At 43.1% G+C, this 20,324-nt stretch overlaps 1 protein-coding gene across 6 annotated transcripts in view; it reads right to left on the bottom strand.

Annotated features, from left to right (window-relative positions):
* The window catches only part of MGLL (monoglyceride lipase), a 108,729-nt gene that overhangs the window by 26,592 nt on the left and 61,813 nt on the right, over nt 1-20,324 (bottom strand). For all 6 annotated transcript variants that reach the window (XM_027700892.1, XM_027700895.1, XM_027700894.1 and 3 more), the window contains one exon: nt 15,898-16,004. In XM_027700892.1, coding sequence (XP_027556693.1) covers nt 15,898-16,004 — 107 coding nt within the window. The remainder of the gene's footprint in view (nt 1-15,897; nt 16,005-20,324) is intronic.

Here is a 20,324-nt window from a genome sequence, read left to right as displayed (position 1 = left end):
CAGATTTTTTAGTTATATAATTTTTTTAAAGTAACTGGCAAATGAATAATAATAATGTTTCTAAAAAGAGGGACTCGTGTTCTAGGATACCAGTAAGGTGTTTTACCAACTAATCTGCCTAAAGGTAGTCAGCAAACCTGAGCTCCTGAGCTCCTAAGCTCCTGCCTTCAGGGTCAGCTTTCCCCGTGGGTTGCACTTCCAGTTCTCAATCAGCCTGTCCAAAGGGAGCTTTCCCACAGAGTTAAAGAATTTTCGCTTTTTGCTTCACTCCTTCGTGTTCCCACATGGCAGTGCCACCCTCATTAGACAGGATTTGTCCCTGTTTCTGACAAGGCATGAAGGAAATACCACTCTCCTAGAGCCGATAGCTTTTTATACCCACTTTGCACAAGCTCAATGGGTGAGCAGCAGGTGGATTATTTGAAATAAGGGTAGGCTTTTTTTAATTTGAGGGTTTTTTTTTTTAACAGGGTACATCCGCACAGAGCTATAGCTCACTCAAACCCTACCAAACCTGCTTGGGAGCAACACAATTAAGGAAAAAACCTCCTGATTAAGCAGGTCTGGCAGGAAGCATTCCTGGGTGGGCCAGTCCTGCCCAGGGTGCCAGAGCATAGTCCCACGGCTGCCAGTTGGCTCATGGCTGGGTGGCATTTACATGGTGCTTGGGGGAAGTCACGGGGAAGTGGCAGGGCAGAAAATAGCTCTCCTAAATTCGTCTTGCAGCAAAGCTGTTGTCCTTTCTTGGTAGAGATTGATTTCAGAGTTATTGTTTCAGCTGCTTTTTCTCACTTGATACCGTTTTCTCTGTAACTCTCCTCCGTGCAACTCTGAAATTCTCCTCAATACTTATATATTTACCAAACGAGCCAGGATCCAATAGGTAGGTTATTGCTTTCTGTGCTCTATCACTCATTTCAAACCATGGCTGGGTGACAGTAGACAGTGAATACTGCCTGGCAGGTCTGTAGTTCAGTAAACAACGCACAGATACAAGTGTTGAGCTGCTGAAGGTTACAGACCTGCATGTTGCTTCTGGGCTATGAGAGCTACTACACAATCAGCCAGCAAGGGCATATTTGCAGCTCAGAGAGAGCTCTCTTCAAAATCTGGGCAGCATAGGTGTAAGGTTCATGCAAAGGCCTGGGACTGTAGTCAAAATGACAGGTGGCATCAGGCAGTCTCACATAAGAAGAGCCCCCAGCCTCCTCTCCCTTCCCCCAGCCCTCTGCTGAGCTGAGCATGAACTTGGCACCAGGACGGGTCAGGTTGCCTGCTCCATAGCATTAGACAAGTTGCCAGGATCTGCCAGCAGGCTTTGTCTCTGGTAAATTCAGAACCAGAAAATAAATGCAGCATGGAGAATGTCAATTTTAAGGAATCTGGGTTGATAGCATTAGTCTTTGTACCATCTACAATTCAGCACTTTTTTTTTAGATTTTATTTTTGAATCTAAACAAGGATTCTCAGATTGGAGAGTACTGCCAAGCCCTGAATAAATCCCAACATTAGCGATGCTGTGGGTATAGCAGCTCTCCCCGTGAACTGAATCTGCAGACGGCATCTTCAGAGAAATTAACCCTCGAGTGCCACAGGACAGGCTCTGTGGCATCAATTTCAATGCTCTGGGAAATCTCACCTTGTGGTTAAAACTGGTTACTCCTATTCATGCAGTAATACTGATGAAGGGTGGAGTAAAGCACAAGCTTAGAACAACTTAGAATAGCTGGCACAGAACAACATTTCTGCATTGTTGGTGAAGTGGTCAAGTTTCCAGGCGCAATCCCAAAGACAAATTCAGCCAAAGGACATGTAACTATACCAAACTAGTCAAGTGGCTTGTAATTACCTGACATATGACTGTTTGTTTTCCATCCACAGCCCCATTCCTCAGTAGTTCTGAAAGCACACACTTAGCATTTGGACATAAGAAAACACTTTATAGTTGCAATTTAACCTTTTTTTATTCTGCTGCTTCATCCCTTTAAATATTGGTGAGATTTATTCTAAGCTGCTCTCTTCACTTGCTGAATCTTCCTTTCAGCCTGTGAAGAGCCATTCACAGTAATGGTTTTGCATTCTTGGAGCTCAGGGCTTTCCATCTGCAAGCTCTCTAGAAATGGGTCAGCATCATGTTTGGATTTTGCCATGACTGACCTGAGATATACTGAGGTGAAGTGTTTTTTCTGAGATCCAAGACACATCTGGGGCAGAGCCAAGTGGGGGTTTCCAAACACCTTCTTGTATAGTTTGCTACTGTGATATAGAATGAGCCACATCCTCATCTGAATCATACAGGATCCATTGTAGGACTAATGAAAGGACTACCTGCAAAAGTTATCTATGGCTAAAACTGCTGCTCTGTTGAAACATAACAGACCATAGGCCAGATCAAAGCTATGTGAAATTCAGGGAAGTCTTCAGAAATATAACCAAAAGAGCTTTTCTCATTTAGGTCACTAAAATTTGGCCACAGCTGTCACAGACCAGGACATGCTACCATCTAAGGACTGGCTGTGGCTCACAGAAATGGGCTGATGAGTTCTCATTTGATGTCTTAGTGCATTATTAAACTTAAATACCCCCACTGTGACTGGATCTCTGACAGCCAGAATGCACAGGAGACTTCAAAGCAGGCTTCACATACACCTTCAGGTAAGACTTCTTCCAGATGGCCTTAGGTTTTGTGAGACCTTTTGCAATCCTCATTTTGTTATTATAAAGAAAGAAGATGCTCAAGGCTAAAAGGAATGTTACTGGAATGCTAGAGAATCTCATCTGGGTTAGAGAATGAACCAGAGGCTAACCAGATGTTCTGCTTTACTTTACTAGTGGGCTCAGAAGTGAAGAGGATCACACTGCCAGAGGCTTTAAATTATCAAGATTAATTTCCTAAAATTCTGAAATAATTTTCCCAAATCACCAACCATGATTCTTAGTTCCCTGTACCCCCCTTTATCAGCTCAAATTACGTTTTCTTCTCTAAAATAATAGTCCAAACTATGTTAGCTTTTTACTAAAATAGGAAAAACAACCTTAAAACCTGAGTCAAATTCTGACCCCACTGAAGTTACTGACATTTAGGTACTGCCTTCAGAGGATGCAAGCATGTGCTTGTAGAGGTAAAGAAGCAATTAAGGCTCGAGCAACTAAGAAATAAATCCCCAAACCATGTAAGAATCACATTATAAACATAGGTTTAGATTAAAGGCATTCTGAAGTGAAAGAGAAGCTGCAGTGCTGTGCTGGGCATGTACACACTGGCATCATCCCTGAAAGAGTGAGAGGCAAAGCTGGGGGCATCTGGCCCTCAGTATGAATCAGATGATGCTTCGAAGGGGGAAGGAGAGGCAGAACCAGGAAAGGTCCAAGGGATGTGTAGTAGATAAGTGAAAGATGTCAATGTTAATGCCTGCCAGGCTCCACAGACAATGTGTGAGACCAAAAAGACCCCAGTGTAGGCAGGAATACGTCGGGACAAAAAGTGAGGAGCTTCTAAGAGTCAGAGGAGTAAGAACCTGGAACAGCCTGCTCAGCTGGAACAGTGTTTGCTGGCGATCAAACTTGGTTAAAAACTGAGCTTTAACCACTTGTGAATAAGACAGAAGGATGCTATTTGCAGGAACAAATGCCTAGATAACGCAGGGAGTGTCTTCCTGCCTGTGCTGCTAATACAAGTATGTTTTAACAAAAATAAATGTCCTCTTTTACATTCAAAATGAAACTGCAATAGCAGAAGCATGATAAGCTTAAAATACCAGACACTGTAACCAAATATGTTTCTCTGCAACACCTTTTTGACTTATTGAAGAGGGAAGAACCTGAATATGTGAATCAACAAAGGATTAATTTTCCCATTGTTCACTATTTTGCTTCTGGGACTTGTTGCTGCAATATGCACTTGTTTGCAGTCATTGCTAGGGAACATTTTTGGTTTTTTAAAAATTCTCTCCATTTTTTGTTATAAAAAATATGTCTATTCATTTTAAGACTTGTGAGACAGTCCCTTGAAAGGTCTGCTCATGGTATGTAATATACAGAGCTGCTCCCAGGAAAATCAACAGGGCTAGTTATTTATGGAGGAAATCCACCAGCTGGAGTCAGGCAATCCAGCCCCGAACAACATGCCACATTTTATGAATGAGCAAATAAACAAACAACAAACATTAGAACTACAAAGTATAAAAAGCAGTACATGGGCTGCTTCTGTGTCTTTATTTTGTCAAGTGTAACTCTGGTCCCAGCCCTTAACCTGATATAAGAGCTTGGGCCATGAAGGAACATGAGGCTGGGGGGGCTCATGCCTCACAAGGAGCCTAGAGTTGGATCAGACCCTGCATCAGCTCCTGGCATTTCACACTGTGCCAACACACACACAGTGCAGTAGGTTTGCCTGGAGCAGGCCCAGAGAATCTGTTAACAGCAAATTTTGGTGAAAATTACACTGAGACTGACACAGTTTTGATCAAAACACACAAATGCATGCAGCTTAAGTGAGCCTTCCCATGACTTCAGACCACTACTTATGTTATAAGGAAAATCAATTCTGTCATTACAAGTTTTGAGAAGTTTTGCTGCTTTAGTCAATCATTTCCCCTGATACTGTGGCTGTTCAGTTCAGCAAGAGTAATTTTATTCATCACTTTCCAATGTAGGCAGGGCACAAAGAGCATTGAAAATGAAGATGAAATGGCAGTTTCAGACCATTTATTGACAGGTTATACATTTTATTTCTCTTTGTAAAGCTGCCTGTCCTTTGGTTTTGTTCAGTGCAAATAGGAGCTCTCTTTGCATATCACACTCCTTGACAGGTTAGTGCTGAACTAGGCACTAAACTAAGCTGGACTGTACTCCTTTGAGTCCTGTTATCTATTTAAAAAGATATTGAAGGAAACCAAATAATATTTTAATCCAACAGGATCATATACACCAAGTAATTTTTTCTTTACTTTTCAGATGGTGTTCAGTAACTTGAAACTCATTTGAAACTCAATACGATGACAAAGTCCACATCTGCATGAAGATACATTTATAGGTGAGGAATCATCAGTAATTAGCTTCAGAAACAACCTCATCCAAATTAGACACGTCTGACAAACAATAGGAAAGCTAGTCACATTAATGAAATGCTGTTGCTATGGAAAAACTGTCCCTGTAAAGGTGAAAATAAACACGTTTCCTTTTTCTCGTTGTGCAAAACCACCAAAAAGTATCTCCCTGAAGATGAAGCTGTTCCTAACTGTAGGTACCATTAAAGTCTGCATTTAAGAGGGTCATTTCTTCACCCATTTCAAAATCTTCTGTGCTTTATTTTTGGAAGCAACATCCCAAATAGTAGCAGCTAGGATGCTCTTTAGCTCTTAAAGAATAACTGATGCTGGGACATATTCAGTGATTATCTAATTCAAGCCCCTACTTCATTCAGTCAGGTTTTTCAGGGCTTTGTGAGTGGGGTTTTAAATATTCCCAAGGCTAGGGTGTCCCCATCTCACTGGGTCCTGCTCCAACATTTGATTGCCCTCATGGTGAAAACATTCTTCTTGTACATAATTGGGATTTCTCATGCTGTGACTTGTGTCAGTTCCCTCCCATTCCATCACCGGGCTCCTCCAAGATGAATCTGGCTCTGCTGTCTCCACATGCTACCACTGGGGACTTGTAGACAGCAGTAAGATCCCTCTTAGCTTTCTCTTCTAAGGCTAAATAAGCCTAGTTTTATCAACCTCTCCTTGTACATCTTGTTCTTCAGTACCCTAATTGTTTTGACAGCCCTCCTCTGGCCTTGCTCCAGTATGTCAATGTTTTCCTTTCACTGGGGAGCAAATTGGACCCAGCGTTTCAGATGTGGTTTCCAAAATGCTGAATGGAAGAGAATAATCGCTTCTCTTTGGTTGCTGGCTATAATCTTTCCAATACAGCTCAGTATGTGATGGCCTCCTTCCCCAGAAGGTCACACTATTGACCCAAGTTCAACTTGTCTGCAAGGATCCCCTGGTCCTTTTCTGCAAAGCTGCTTTCCATTCATTCAGTGCCCAGCCTTTAGTGCTGAATGGGGTTACTCCACCACAGATGCAGAACTTCACAAGTGCCTTTGTTGAAACTTCACAAGGTCCCTTCTTCAGCGTGTCAGGGTCCCCATGAATAGCAGCCTTCCAGCATACACTCAATTTCTGCCCTGTAAACTGACTGGAAGTGCCCTTCATCCCATCACCCACACCATTAATGAAAAAGGTTCACTGATAATATATGTAACACTGATTTATTTTTTTTCCTTAAAGACTACAGATTCCTCTAATGCTTCTTGGGGCCAAAGTCCTTGATGACATGAACTAATGTCCTGTTGTGGAAGTCAGCAAAGGAACAAAGTATGAAACAAGTTTGATGTCTATCCAGTAGCCCCAGAGAACAGACATAGCGAGCAACATGAAAGGATCTGTTCTCTCAGTCTTCGCTCTAATAACCATCTGGTCCTTGTCCTTCCACCCTCAACCATCTTGCATGCAGACATACGCCTACAGCCTGCAAAGCTGGTTATGGAAGAGCAAGTAAGCTGTTGAAAACATTACATGAGGTTGCCAACCCTCCTTCACTAATAGGAAATGCGGTTGCAAGTTGAACCTCCTTGAACTTGCTTTCTGACATGGTGACAAGGTTATCCTGGATTTACCTGAGCAGCTGTGAAAGCAGAATTTGACCCTTGCATTGGGGATTAATTTAAATAGGTAAAGAGTGAGTACAGATTACGATTGCACAGAAATAAGACAACAGGCTGTAAAACAAACTGAGCTGAGTTCAGTCAGGGCTATTTCCCCTTTAGTTTCTCTTATTCACCAAAGCAAAATTTTTGTCCAAATAAAGGATGTTTTATTCCTGATTATCAGGACCACTCATCCAAAATGCCTACCACTTAGCCCCAACATTATCAGCACCACACACAAATTCAGTGGCCCACTCCTCATTATCTCAGAGGGTATTTCTCATCTGGGAGGCAGAATTGTGGAAGAGGAGCCAGAAGGGCTCAACCCTTATAGGAAGAAAGAAGCCTTTTAAGTTTCCTGAATGAATGACATGTCTTTCCTCTGTCATGCAGTCTGTCTGTTAACAGTTAACAGTGACAGGTCGAGGAGCACGGTCTGGACAGTGGCCAGAGCTGACAGCCCCACGTTCAGTCGCTGTGCTCTAAAGGGAGCACTCTGTTCCTTCTGCCGCCGTGTCCGCTCTCACTGGGGACTGTTGTTCCAGCCTCACGCCTCCTTGTGTGAAGGCCAACAGCGAGGCTTTGTTCAAGAAGCAGCTGCTGAGAAGATGTACTATCTCATGGAATGACCCACTGACATTTCTCCCCCTGCTCATTAGTAAGCAGTGAATAATTAGGAGAACTGGGGCGGATTGCACAGCCCATTTCTTTCAGAGTAAAAAGTCAGACCCTCAGAGCCCAGCGTGCCCCAAAAGGGATTCCCTCATGAAGTGGGCTTGCAGCAAAGCCAGAGGAGCTGGCTCTCTAACACCTTCTCATCACCTGATGGAGCGAGGAAAGAGAATGGTTTGTGCCAGAAGGTAGATGGGGCATGACTGGGGTACAGGGAGTCCCAACTCCTCTTCCTTCAGAGCTCACACCACAGCTCTGCTGCATGACAAGTGAGCTCAGTTCAGCCAGGACCCAAGCCAAAAGTCCTGTTCAGCTGGATGACAATGTTGCTGTTTATTCAATAATCTATTGTTACAGGGTGGATCTACAGCAGTGAGGAAATGGTTGAGCAGCTGGGAGGAGCAGAGTAATTGGGAGAACTGAGGAAACCATAACCATTCTTTTGCAATCTCTACTGCAGCCCAACATTATCTAGTGATGTCCACATACAAGGGCAGTGATGAAGGAGCATCTGCATTGTCTTCCCCCCATTCCAACAATGCCTACATCCAGCTCTGGGTTACAGCACAGAACTTACCTGCCTGTCTTACATCACTGACTGTACCTCAATTAAATCTGACTTAAGAATAATAATCGGTCAGATAAACAAATAGATTGCTTTGAGCAGCCCGGGTGTGATAGGCATGTTTTATTAGTATACAGCAGATGACACTACACGTCTGATTTCAAGTGGTCTTGCTTCTAGTGCCTGTGCTAAAGGTGTATCCAAGTCCTCACAATTTCCAAACTCCCTTGCCTAAAAGAGAGGTGCAGGACCAGGTTTTCCTTACTTTTATGTAAGCATGGCTCCGGTATTACTCTTGGGAAGTCCACAAAACAAACAAAGTCTCATCCCCTGAGTAGAGTAGAGAGGAAACAACTCTGAATATCCCCTGCGCCTTTCCTAACCCAAACATTTTAAGCAAAATACTCCACTGCAGCATATATGTGCTCTGTCAGACACATCAGCTGTGCGGAGCCTCTCTTTATTTTTAGTTTGCTGTGGTCTAACTGCTTCCTGGCTCGAGAGTGTTGTTTCATCTGCCTTCAAATGACAAACAAAATAAAGGCTGTGCTTGCATTTCCAAGTCCCAGCTTGTGGCCTCCTCTAGAGCATGAGGCACTGCAGGTATTTGTTTTTTACCCAGTTTCTTTCTGTTGTGTAGTTCCTCCTCTCAAATGGAAACAATGCTGACTGCCCTGAAAGATGCCATGGGGTGCACACAGAGATTCAGGACCGTGTGATCCCAGTGTGAATGAAGGGTGAGCGCTGAAGTGACAGATTCACTGCTGAAATTGCTTCACCCGAGCAGGATCAGGCTGTGGAAGTCTGTAATGAGCTTCTCAAAAATAAAAATAATAGTGTGCAAACCTCCGTTTAATAAAACCCATCTCAAAGTGCTTACAACTGCCTGTTGTGCCACAGGATACTCCCTTTGGTATACTCACTGTATTATGATACAATTACAGGCACATTTCAGCATCATTATGTTATAGGAGGTGTATCCAGAGCACTTTTTCCTACATGAGCTGTGGTCCCTCTGGGAGGTACCATCTCACAACCACCAACAGAGCCCAACCCCATGCAGCCATCTGGGAGTAAGCAAGGGAAAATACACCATCCAGCCAAAAGACTGTGTTCAAGAGCTTGTCCAATACATGGGGAAAGTTGTGTCTTAGCAGTAGGAATCATTTTGCCTATAATTTCCAAGAGGCTAAAACTGAATGACCTGGTTTTCTCAGCAAGCTGTCAGTGCTGCTCTGAGATCCAGTGCTACAGGGCACTGCAGAGGAGCTGGAGGTGAGAAACAACTGGTTTCACTTTGACTGGAGCTCGTGGGTGGTGAGCAGGCTGATCTCCCAGTTCATCTCTTTGCATGAGAATCCTCAAAACCAAAGCAGAATTAGAGAAGGAAGGCAGAACTAAGTTTACTCACTAGCTGTTTGTTTTACAGGATGACTTTGCTCCAAGTTCTCATGGTTGTCTCACTGCCTAAGGAATTACATGGTGTACTGCAGTATCTGAACTCTCACCCTGCAAATGCGCGCTGTGGTTTCACCTCCTGTGTGCCCTGCACATGCTGAACATTCCTCACCACTCCCTGGAAGGCAGATAAGCCTGACTGCTACCTTTGTTCATCATCTGGAGAAGGAAAGGCAAGGAAAGGTTTGGGACCCTACTGAACATGGAGTCTAAACAGGGATAAAATGGCAGTGGCAGTGCTCTGCCAGCCAGGACAAAGAGCCATCTCCTCTGGGATCCTGCTGAGAGGAACCTAGAGTGGATGCTTACAGGAGAGAACAGGAGAGGTGGGGCAGACCAGGGTGACTGTCCTCTGGTGTATCCCCTCAGTTTCCATCTCTGCCCACATCACTGCTTGCTTCTGATGCCGCAGCTGTGTTTAAGACTCAATGTTCCCCAGGTTAAAACAGGAGAATGGATGAATTCCAGGCAGGGCTCACAGGTCCATATGAAACTTAACAATGATCAAGGGCCAAGGAATCATTAAAGTGTTCCCTTACATTCTTGCTGGTTTTACTCTGTCATGACTTTTCAATCTACCAGTTTTCAGAGCTATATGAACAAAGATTTATGTCTGTACACTTGCATCATGGTACAACAGGTTAATCACCCCTTAGCAGCTCTCTCTCCACTCCAAATCAATTATCATAAAGGACTGACAGACAAGTCGAGATAATTTGAAGACAAAAGGTCTAATTTCTCCACAGGGAATGTACTTGCAAAATTTGATCTGAAACTCTGAAGAATTTTCTTCTTTGCTTGGCAATTCTCACTGCCACAGCAGTCTCATCTGACAAATACGAACAGGCTGCGAGTCTTCAGATTCAAACCATTAGTAAAAACATTAAATGTTTTCCTGACTCTTCAAGAGTGGGGTTTTATGCATAGGCAGAGAGGGGAACTCAACCTGACAGCTGGGCTCTGACTCTCCTTCTGCCCTCACAGTCTGTGAAACACTCTGCTCTGGCACAATGCAATCTCACTGCCTGCCAGCCATGCTACCCTACCACAGGACCTCAGGTTCAGGACAGTAGGTTCAGGACTTTAATTTTTGCATGGGGTTGCAAAGCACTATGAATTTCTCCTGGGAGAACAATTCTCATCCCTCCAGAAAAAGCCTGGAAGAGGATGCACTAACAGAGGTACACTATAGCTAATGCTATATTCTCTTTCCTACCCAAGAAGAGCATCTGTCCAAGGATGAGTGCAACAGCAGAGGCCCAACTGCTCTGAGCACAGCTGCTAGTAGGGTTCAGGCAGTGCAACTTTGTGTGCAAGCAAATCCCAGTCCTGTGTGAGGATCTTCCTGCTGTGGGGGACATGCATGAGAACAGTATTCATGGGGAGAGCAGTCATTTTGCACTCCTGCAAATGCTGATGTGTCCATACCCATGGTTATGTCCAGTAGCGCATATGGAAGATTCTATTTCCCAGCAGTGTTCACGTATCACGCTGAAGGCCAGGAGCCCTCATTTGGAAAGAAGTAATTAAAAATGAGTGCCATTCTTTCCTATAGTTCTGCAGAAAAGCAGTTTAAACCTTTCCTGCTCAAGTGCAGTAGGCTCTGCTGGAGGAATCGGAAAGAGCAGACTGCTGTGGTGGATAAGCAGGCCCACACCCAGCCACCAAGGAGCAGCTGTGCTGCTCCGTGAGCAAACCAGCTCCAAATAATGCTTGCCAAGGTTTTCCTGACTCCATCCCTAAAGCCTGCCCTATCATAACATCAGGGAGTGCTGCTGTCCAGAACATTCCCTCATGCTGATGTGCATGAGCTCTTACTTCAAACTTACAGAGCTACTTTAATTCTTGTTCTTATTAATGCTGACATCTTTCTTGGTCATTTTCCTCTCACATTTGACCATGCTTAGTCCTTTTTAACCTCTCTGTGTAGATCAATCCTTCTCAGTGCTATGAATAAATAAAAGCCTTCTGTTCTCATCAACAAAATGGTCTTTTAACAGTTGCAAGAACAACACAGTAATCACTTGGAAAAAAAAACAAAACAAAAGCAGCTAATATTTGATGCATTTAACAATCTCCGCTCCAGCTATTTTCTACATTTTGGAAATAAATCCTTCTTTAAACAGAGAAGGCAGTGAGAAAATTACTGGAGAGCACAAGCAGCAGTGGGTGTCTGACAGGGACCTGCTAGCCCATCAGAAATGCTCACCACACACAAGGCACCAGCGGGGCTGCCAAAGCAAGCTGAACTTCTGTTACAAACATCTAAGGAATGTGGATAAGCTGTTAGAGCTGCAACCTTTCCTTCTGCTTTGATCTGACATTAAACATAACTCGAAAGTGGGAAATTCAACAGCTTCAAAGAGGGTCAAAGAGTCAGAGGTCTCCATGTACCAGGACAGGTAGAGGGTTTATTCTGCCTGGAGAAAGCAGGAGGTTGGAAGTGAATCTAGTGGCTAGGGACTGCTGCCAGGTCAGGGCTAAGTATTTCTCCTTCCTCATCTTCACATAACACAGCCACAATAACTGTAAGAAGCACCAGCAACTCCAAGTGAAAAAGAAGGCTACTTTCAACTACTGTTAAAAAGTGTAAGAGAAAAGTAAACACATTTTTGTGGCTCCTGCATCTTAGTAATGCATTTTTGACTGCTGTTAGTTGACATTAGGGCTTTTGAAGGTTAAGTTGTGGTTGTTCCGGGCTCTGGCCATGCAAATGCAACCATAGACCATTAGATCTCAGCAAATGAGATGTTACAGGAAGAGAGAAGAGGATAGCTGGAACATCATGTGCTTTACCAAGTGAAAATGCTTGGTATGAGAAAACAAAGCCACATTCTCTATCCTTTATTCTTGTTTTCCTTGGCTCCCAGCTTTACAGATCCCTAAAAATACTGCATTATAGCTAAAGGAGCTGCAATTGGCAGCTGACTGAAGAATTACAATGTCATTCCAGTTTGATGAATCCCCACAGGTATTCCTTCTAAGAGAGCTTTCCTAAATTGACTGCCAATAACTAATGTGTTTGTCTGTCTCTTTTTTCTGTCATCAGAATCTTGCCATAATAAAATAATAGCAATATAGAAACAAATTTGAAAAAGTGAGGTGTCATTTCAAAATACCTAAACCTGCAGAAAGGTACCTGACCCACCAGCCTTAACTCTGCCTTCATGAGGCTGCATGCCAAGCAACCCCAGAAATCATGGGAAATGGTTATCTGCCTGTTAAAAGCACCATATAAGAGACCACAGAAAAAAATGCTGTATTACACAGAAATTCTATTTTCCTCTTTCATGGGATTGATATAAACCAAAGCCATTTAATAACGTTAGATGTAAGGTAAGGTTAAGAGGTCTTCTGGAATTCAATTTCCACCATTACCACAGAAAATTTCTAATACATATCTATGAGGTCCAGCAGTCTGTGATTACAATGAAATACCCCAAAGAGTAAACGTTCAAATCTTGACATCCTAAGAGAACTGAGCCAGTGATACCTTCTACAGGGCAATAAGGTACTAAGACACAGATTGGGGTGAATAGTGTTATACTCTGTGAAGTACCAACATTTTTGCTGAAGCCTTGAATAAGAGGAAACAACGATGTAGAGCAGCCTTTGGCAAGATTTAGAGCCACTGTGTAAGCTCCTACAGACTCAGCAATAAAAATGGAAATTATTTTTCCTTCTTTTGACTGAAGGATAGACACAATATAAATCAGTCAAGTCACGCATATTACAGCCCTAGTAACTTCCCAACTCATTTGGGAAATCACGCTAGCCACACTGTGGAACTGCATTAATGACCTCATGGATAATGTGCCTGTATTGGGAATTTTATCCATGAGAATATCAGAACCAGAATAAATGTCCAGGTCAGGAAATCTACACCGAACTCATATGACCAAGAGCCACTGTATGAGATGGGGAACAGACAGTTACTATTGTGCTAACACAATGGAATAATTAGTATTACCCACAGATACCCAAATGACAGGACACAAAGGGGGAACACACTGTTTAAGTGATTTGGAATAGATAAAATGGTGGAGAAAAGCTATAAACTACTTCTGACTGAAGCAGTTTTGGCAATGGAGGTGTTTATGTCCTTCAGCTCTCTCTGCCATCCAGCTCAGGCTGTAACTTGCATTCCATCAAACAAATTTTATCCTTCGTGCTTACCTCTTTATGTGCAAAGATTTTGTTACATAGCCTAAAAGATATTAATTGTCTTTTTAACTCACAGTGAATCAAGGCTTAGTTAAATCAGCTCTTTGTGTAACACAACTGTGTTCCCACTGTTCTGCTGTCAGGTTCCTCTTCACCTTCTCCTCTCTGCTGATGAGGAAAACCAAAAGGAATTTACAAAGAAAACTGTAGGTCTGACAGAGAGAACGAAGTTGACAACTGGCCTGAGCAACCAGATTTGTACTAATTAAACTAATTAATCCAGCAACATCGGTACATTAAAAAAAAAACAAACACCAAAAACCAAAACAAAAACCAAAACAAGAAACCCCATGAAATATTTATGCTTCTCTAGTGAAAAAGATATTCAAGGAAAAAAGAGAGCAAATAATCACACAGCAGAAAACAAGCCTGACAGGAACCTGCACACCAAAGACCCTTCACCACCAACATAAGAGGCATTCTCTGTATCAAATCCATGTGATAAATACAGTGTTTTGTCATTTTTTTCTAGGTTTGTTGCTTCAACTATTGTTATTTTAGCTCTACTTCTTACAACCTTTATCAGGCTTTAAGGGAATGAGGAACTAAGGCACAACATTAAGCATGCACAGTCTCTCACAGGCTCATGGGGACTCTGCACAAGTGGCTTGTGTGTCCTGTAGTTCAGTTACTTTTTGTATGGACTGTCTGTGGTCTGCTAACAGCAGCTGCAGAGTGGGCAGAATTGGCCTGTTCCTTCCCCTTTCCCATGAACTTTGTTCCAGGCAGATGAACAGAGGGGGATGGAGACACTTTCTAATGGGATTACTGCAGACTCCTGCCAGCCTACCTCCAACTCAGAGCAAAGTGTATAGAAATGAATGAATCAACACTTGGAAATACTGTGCATATACATGGAGAAAGATACTCAGGTGGTCAGCAACAATACTTCTGCACAGGTCTACTGTCATTGCAAAGCCAGCCCCCCACATGGTGCGTGATCAGTTGTTCAAAAAAATCACATGAGTCTTATTTATTTTCCTTGCAAGTTGTCCTGAGAATCAGGTATTCTCCTCTTCAGAGAAAATATAGGTGGTGTTTCTGCACATCAAGTGCAGTGCTGTGACTGAGAGTGAGTCACAAGAGCAAATGTGAGGGGAAGCCTTGGTACCTGGATTCAGTAATGTTTCACCTTTCCTCTCTCCGACTAAATGGTGCAATGATTCACATGCATTTGGGATCTTCAAGCTCAAATTAAACAGTCCTGTCTTTGAGGAGACCTAAGGGCAGGTTTGAGTCTTGGCTTGTCAGCCAAGTAAATTGCAATATACTTTCCAATGTCTGTGAATGATCTGCCCAAATGACATGAGATTTACACCAATTGATATTCATCCCATTTCAACCTGTCAGCTCAGAATTTGCCCTTGCCTCTTGTCCATTGCCATTATTAATCCCACTGATTCATTTTGCTAATATCCAGACTGGCACTTGCAGGGAGGCAGTGGCCTGCAAAGTAAAATCAAGGCAAAGATTTCCAAGCACATGGAAGTCATGAAATTGCAAGGGTGAGGTGTGACAGAAGGCTATCAAACAAGCAGGATAGATGGTTCAAATACATTACTGAGATGTCCTAGTCCATGCACTGCAGGAGATCTGGTGATACCCAGCATATCTATGTCACATCATGGAGCAAAAAGCAGAGATCTTCAAGCCAGAAGAAGCAGGGACAATAAGCATATGTGGTCCAGCATCACCCCAACCTACTAGCTGAGGGCCAAAGGGGTATTGCTGTGTTATCACAGCCTTGCACACACTCAGGCTGGTCCCTCATCAGAGCTGAGCTGTGCACAGACAGCTCCAGTGTCTCTGCTGGACTGTGGAGATATGTCCAAAGATGTCTGTGATGTCTCCGTGCCCCTCCATGTTCCAAGGATGCAGCTGTCTGGTTGTATCCATAAATGAAAGTTATGCTGACATTTCAGCGTTCCCTCTGGGATCATTTAGGACATCAACCTAGTCCCACTTCCATAGTGGATAATACCACTTCACCCCCAAGAGGCAGGTAAAAAGAGAAATAATCCCTTACAGAGAGGTTAAAATAGCACCAGCAGTAATGTCAAGGGCAAGGCTGAGGAAAACTCAAGGCAAACAAGGATAGCTTTAAAAGATTCAACATGCAGATCTTTACAATGCAACAGATGATCCCTTTCTCATTTATGTCTAGTTGTAAATATTTTATTGACTCTTCTCTCAGTGCTGAATAGCTGAATAGCTTTAACAGCATTTACTTCAGAAAAGGCCTGAGCTGCTGTAAATCAAGTACAGATTTAGGGCTACTCACCATGGTCATGGGCAAACACAAACAAGTTAAGTCCTGTCAGCTTCTGGGCCAAGTCATCATAGCGGCCGCAGTGCTCCCCAGCGCCGTGGGCGATGAACACGAGGGCCCTAAATGGAGCATCAATGTATAAATCATTAACGTGGAAATCAACCCACAAAGGCTTCAGAGCTGCAAGTGAAACCAGCGTATTCAATTCAGCAACAGCATTTCAGACATCAGCAAATACGAGGCAAATATCTAATGGTTGAGAGGGTTTGAACAGAGAGGAAACCATTGTCATCCTCCATTGACCCGGTCTTCACCTGGTGGTAGCAGGACAGACTACATGGGAGTCAACTGCTCATGGGACAGAGCCACCGTGGTCTGCTGTGAGTGAGTGAGTCCCTGAGCTGGATAACTCCACCTTGGGCTTGAGGTGCCTACACTCTCCTACAGTGTAAGTGTTGCCAGTTATTTCTTTTGCAACTGGTATTTCTCTGTGGATTCAAATACAAATATTGTCCTTAACAATATAACTTGCAACATTGTCTGATGCTCGAGAGCACCCCAAGATGAAATTTCAGCCAAGAGCTTTGGTTGGACTTTGGAATTTTATCTTTTGACCCAACTCCAGTAATTTTACCATTCCAGTTTCTGCCCCAAAACAGTTGCTTTGCTTTCGTGAATAAAGTGACTCTTACATAGCTACTGTAAAGCTACAGACAGAGATAATAAAAAAAACCAGTCTACGGACACTTATTTTTGCAAATACTTATCTTTGAAGATTCCAGTTTTATGAACAATACTTTACTTTTCCTGGAATGGCATCAAGTGAGAGTGACTGAACTTGAATAAACCTCCGCAGTGTTTTTACTAGATAAAGTTTGTATAGACTTAGACTAGAACTATAGCAGAAGTAGCAATGAAATTGCAGAAGTTTTGCTGGATTTGACAGGTGACTATTTAAAATCCAGCTTTAGCAACATAAACATAACTTGTTTGTTTAAAAGAACCATTTGTCATTGCAACATCAGCAACCACAAAATCATTTGAAGGCTACAAGTCTGACATTTTCAGTACATGAACAGTGAAATATTACATGAACTGACAACATAAAATAATAACAGCACTTAAGAGCTAGTGAATTCCTCAACTTTATTTTGACTGAGATTTTGAATATCTTTTTAGACTGTATTCACTGCAAAAAACTGCAATAAAGTCTTAATATATTTAAACTTTAAAAACATGATGGATGATGCAGAAACTCCTGCTCTAGCTCTTTGATTTGCATCTGCTTCAAAGTATTTTCTCAGCTAGACAACTTGCAAGAGCATCCATTGAAACCAGAAGGATTGTACAGAGCAGCACCACAAAAGCAGCAACACAGAGATGCTCTGGTATCTTGTCTAACACCAATTAGCAAGGCTGAGGTTAGGTCATGCACCGTATTTAACTTGCTTTGCCTTACAAATCGTCTTATTGTCACTGAGGGTTTCAAAACAATCTGTGTGGAGCAGTCATTCCTTCCTTTGTCATCGTCCCTGGTCAATAGGTTTGTCAAGTTATCTATGCATCCGGCAGACAGACTGATTTTAGGAGTGCAGGGTCTATTAAAGCTCCAAACACTGAAGGAATTGAGACATTGCTCATTCCACAGTGGAGAATATTAACTTTCTGCAGCAGAGGCGTTATAGCTTTACATGTCCCACCTCTCCCAGACACAGGCAGCACAGTAGAAATGCTGCAGCCAGTGTTGGAAGAGCAAATCATTATTCTGTACATGCTCCTGAAAACTGGAAGCACCATCCAACTGCTTCTGCCTCCACCTACACCACATGGTACCCCAGCCCTCATCCTGGGCCACCTAAAGAGACCTCACGGGGGCTGGCAGACGTGCCCAACATTCAGAAATGCCACAGGCGGTGAAGCAAAGCCAGGCTGTTAACCCACAGGCTCTGGACTCTGCAGCACAGTGAACAGTGGCACTGCCTGCATAGGACACTGATGCAGAAAATAAGGGAATGTGAGAGAAATTCCCGTGTACCCATCACCTCAATATCCAATACACTCAGACAGGTTAAGTCTCTCTGCCATATACCTCCTTGACAGCTTCCCTGCTCAGTGTCTCACTTAAGCCCTCAGTTACTCTTTAGAGGACCTACATTTGTTTCTGCTGACTAGGTACAGAGATTAAGGTGTAACTTGGCTGACTGAATAAAGCCCTTCATTTCTCAGGGAAATATTATTTGAATTTATGCACTGAATGGCATCAAGTGAATGAAACCTAATGGGAAGCTCTTTCAGGCAATTCTTGGTTATTTCATCCCCTGACAACAAAGCCCTCATTTTGCTTTCATTCACACTGATACAGTACCATGACTTAGCCTGTCAGCATCCTCCGAGATGCTCAGACCCCTCATTAGCTGTGAAACCAGTGAGAAAAGAAAAAACCTCAATTCTTCAGAGAAGCAAGGTGTTCCTGTGACCTCTCCTCTCACCTAGCACACAGCTGCCAGAACTGAGCAGAACTGAGCCTTTGCACACCACAGGGAACAGACCTGGGTTATTATTTGTCTGCAAAACACTGAATAAAATCCCTGAGCCTGCTTGTGACTTAAGAGCTCTAAAGACAGCAGTTGTTGAGGAGACTTAGATACTTTTGAAAGTTTTGTCCTATCAAAAATCATAAACAAGGAGTAAAATTTCCAGATTGTCATGATGAAACAAAAGTAGCCTGTTCTGTGGTTCAATAAAAAGTGAGAGTGGCTTTGCTGACTTAGAACTAGGTCACATCTACACAGCTCTTTAGCTCCAGTTTTCAGGTCTAAGCACAGAGGCCATACATTAAACACAACAGCTTGAAAAATTGAAATTAGTATGAGTATCATCTGAACAGTGATTGAAATATCTGGCTCTTTCGCTTAATCCTTCATTTTCCATTACAAAACAAATTTAGATTTGGCAAATAATACCTGAAGGCAGTATAACAAATACATGGTTCAATGTATTTTCACTAGCAAGCTGCCAGAAAAATGCAACGAGTTATTAGATTGACTGACAGCAGTTCTTTACTGTATGTAAACATTTTTTCAGACATCCCTGCTCTGGAATCACAGCCTGCTCCTTCCTTACCACAATGGCTGGAATAACAGAATATCAGAGATTGCTTTCCACAGACTCATTTAAAATTAACACAGGAATCCTGCAGGGTTTAAGATTTTGCAGGACTGCGGTGCCTCTGTGTGCAGCCTCAATGAGAATTTTGTTTAAAAAAGGTTTGTGTATTGGCCATGTATCAAACTGGTACTGGGGAGAAATTTCTTCAATTCCAGCTCTTGAAGTTGTGCTGCTGAAATCATTGGAATTTCAAACATGTCACGTAGAAAACATAGTGCACAGCCTGCAAAACTTTCTGTTGGAGACTGACCTGTGCCTGAATACCTGTTAATTCCAATCTCCCCGACCACAGACAGGGAAACCTGATGTATCTTTGGATGCTCCAGCTGGCTGTGGCTGGTGGAACTGTAATTGCTGAACACCTCGAAATGGCATTACTTTGGCATCTGTTCAAGAAAGCACCTACTCACACAACAGCACGGCTCCCCCACACTCAGCAGGTGTGTCTCCACACAAAGCAAGGTGTGAGCTGAGCATGAGTAATTGCCCACGCGCTTGCTCTCACCCAACTGGTGCAACAACAATTGTGGCTATTAAAGGAAACCTGTTTATTGACTGCTGTTTGCAAAAGCAACAGATGGTTTTCACAGATCCCTTGCCCTTCCCATAGCCTTCACCACCTCCTCCTCCTCCTCCCTCCCCACCGCAGGTTTCTGCCTCCTGGTACCGCACAGCTTGGCAAACGGATGCAGTTGCTTATTGCAACAAGAGGGCAGGACAATATTTGTCTTCTGTTTAAATCAACTACTGGCTGTATTTAGTTCTCTCCCATAAGGAGGTGATGGTATACATCAGTGACCAGTCTCTGCTCCCACAGTCCACTGTGCAGGTCACCCATCACTGGTATCAGTCCCTCCTATGTTGCAGCTGTGGCTTGTTAATCCAGTAATATGCAGCAATGTCACACCTGCAGTTGGTACAAGGCACGTGCAAACACCTTTTCCTGAATCGGGGATGTTGGGAGTTGGTGGAGGCCAGGTTGCCACACAAAGCCAATGCCACTGTGCACAAATCCACATGAAAACATTGTCTTTCTGTCCTGCTTCTCGGGGAGGTCACCAGTTGATCCAAACTTTAGCTGTTTGCAACCTTCCCTATTCCTCACTGTAATTTCACCTGCACTAATATTTCACTTCTTGTGTGGGGAGCAGCTTCACAGGGCAGGGTGGTGTTCAGGTTGCAGCTTTACGTACAAAGGCAGATTTAGAGGTTCTCACTTTCTTTTGTGCTGGACACATGTTGCCCCCTCTGCTGTGCCAGAACAATTGTTT

Source organism: Neopelma chrysocephalum, unplaced genomic scaffold, assembly GCF_003984885.1.
Source record: "Neopelma chrysocephalum unplaced genomic scaffold, ASM398488v2 Primary Assembly neopelma1_147, whole genome shotgun sequence".
Lineage (NCBI taxonomy): Eukaryota > Metazoa > Chordata > Aves > Passeriformes > Pipridae > Neopelma > Neopelma chrysocephalum.
The sequence above is the reverse complement of the archived record's forward strand: the minus strand, read 5'-3'. Positions and strand labels throughout refer to the sequence as shown.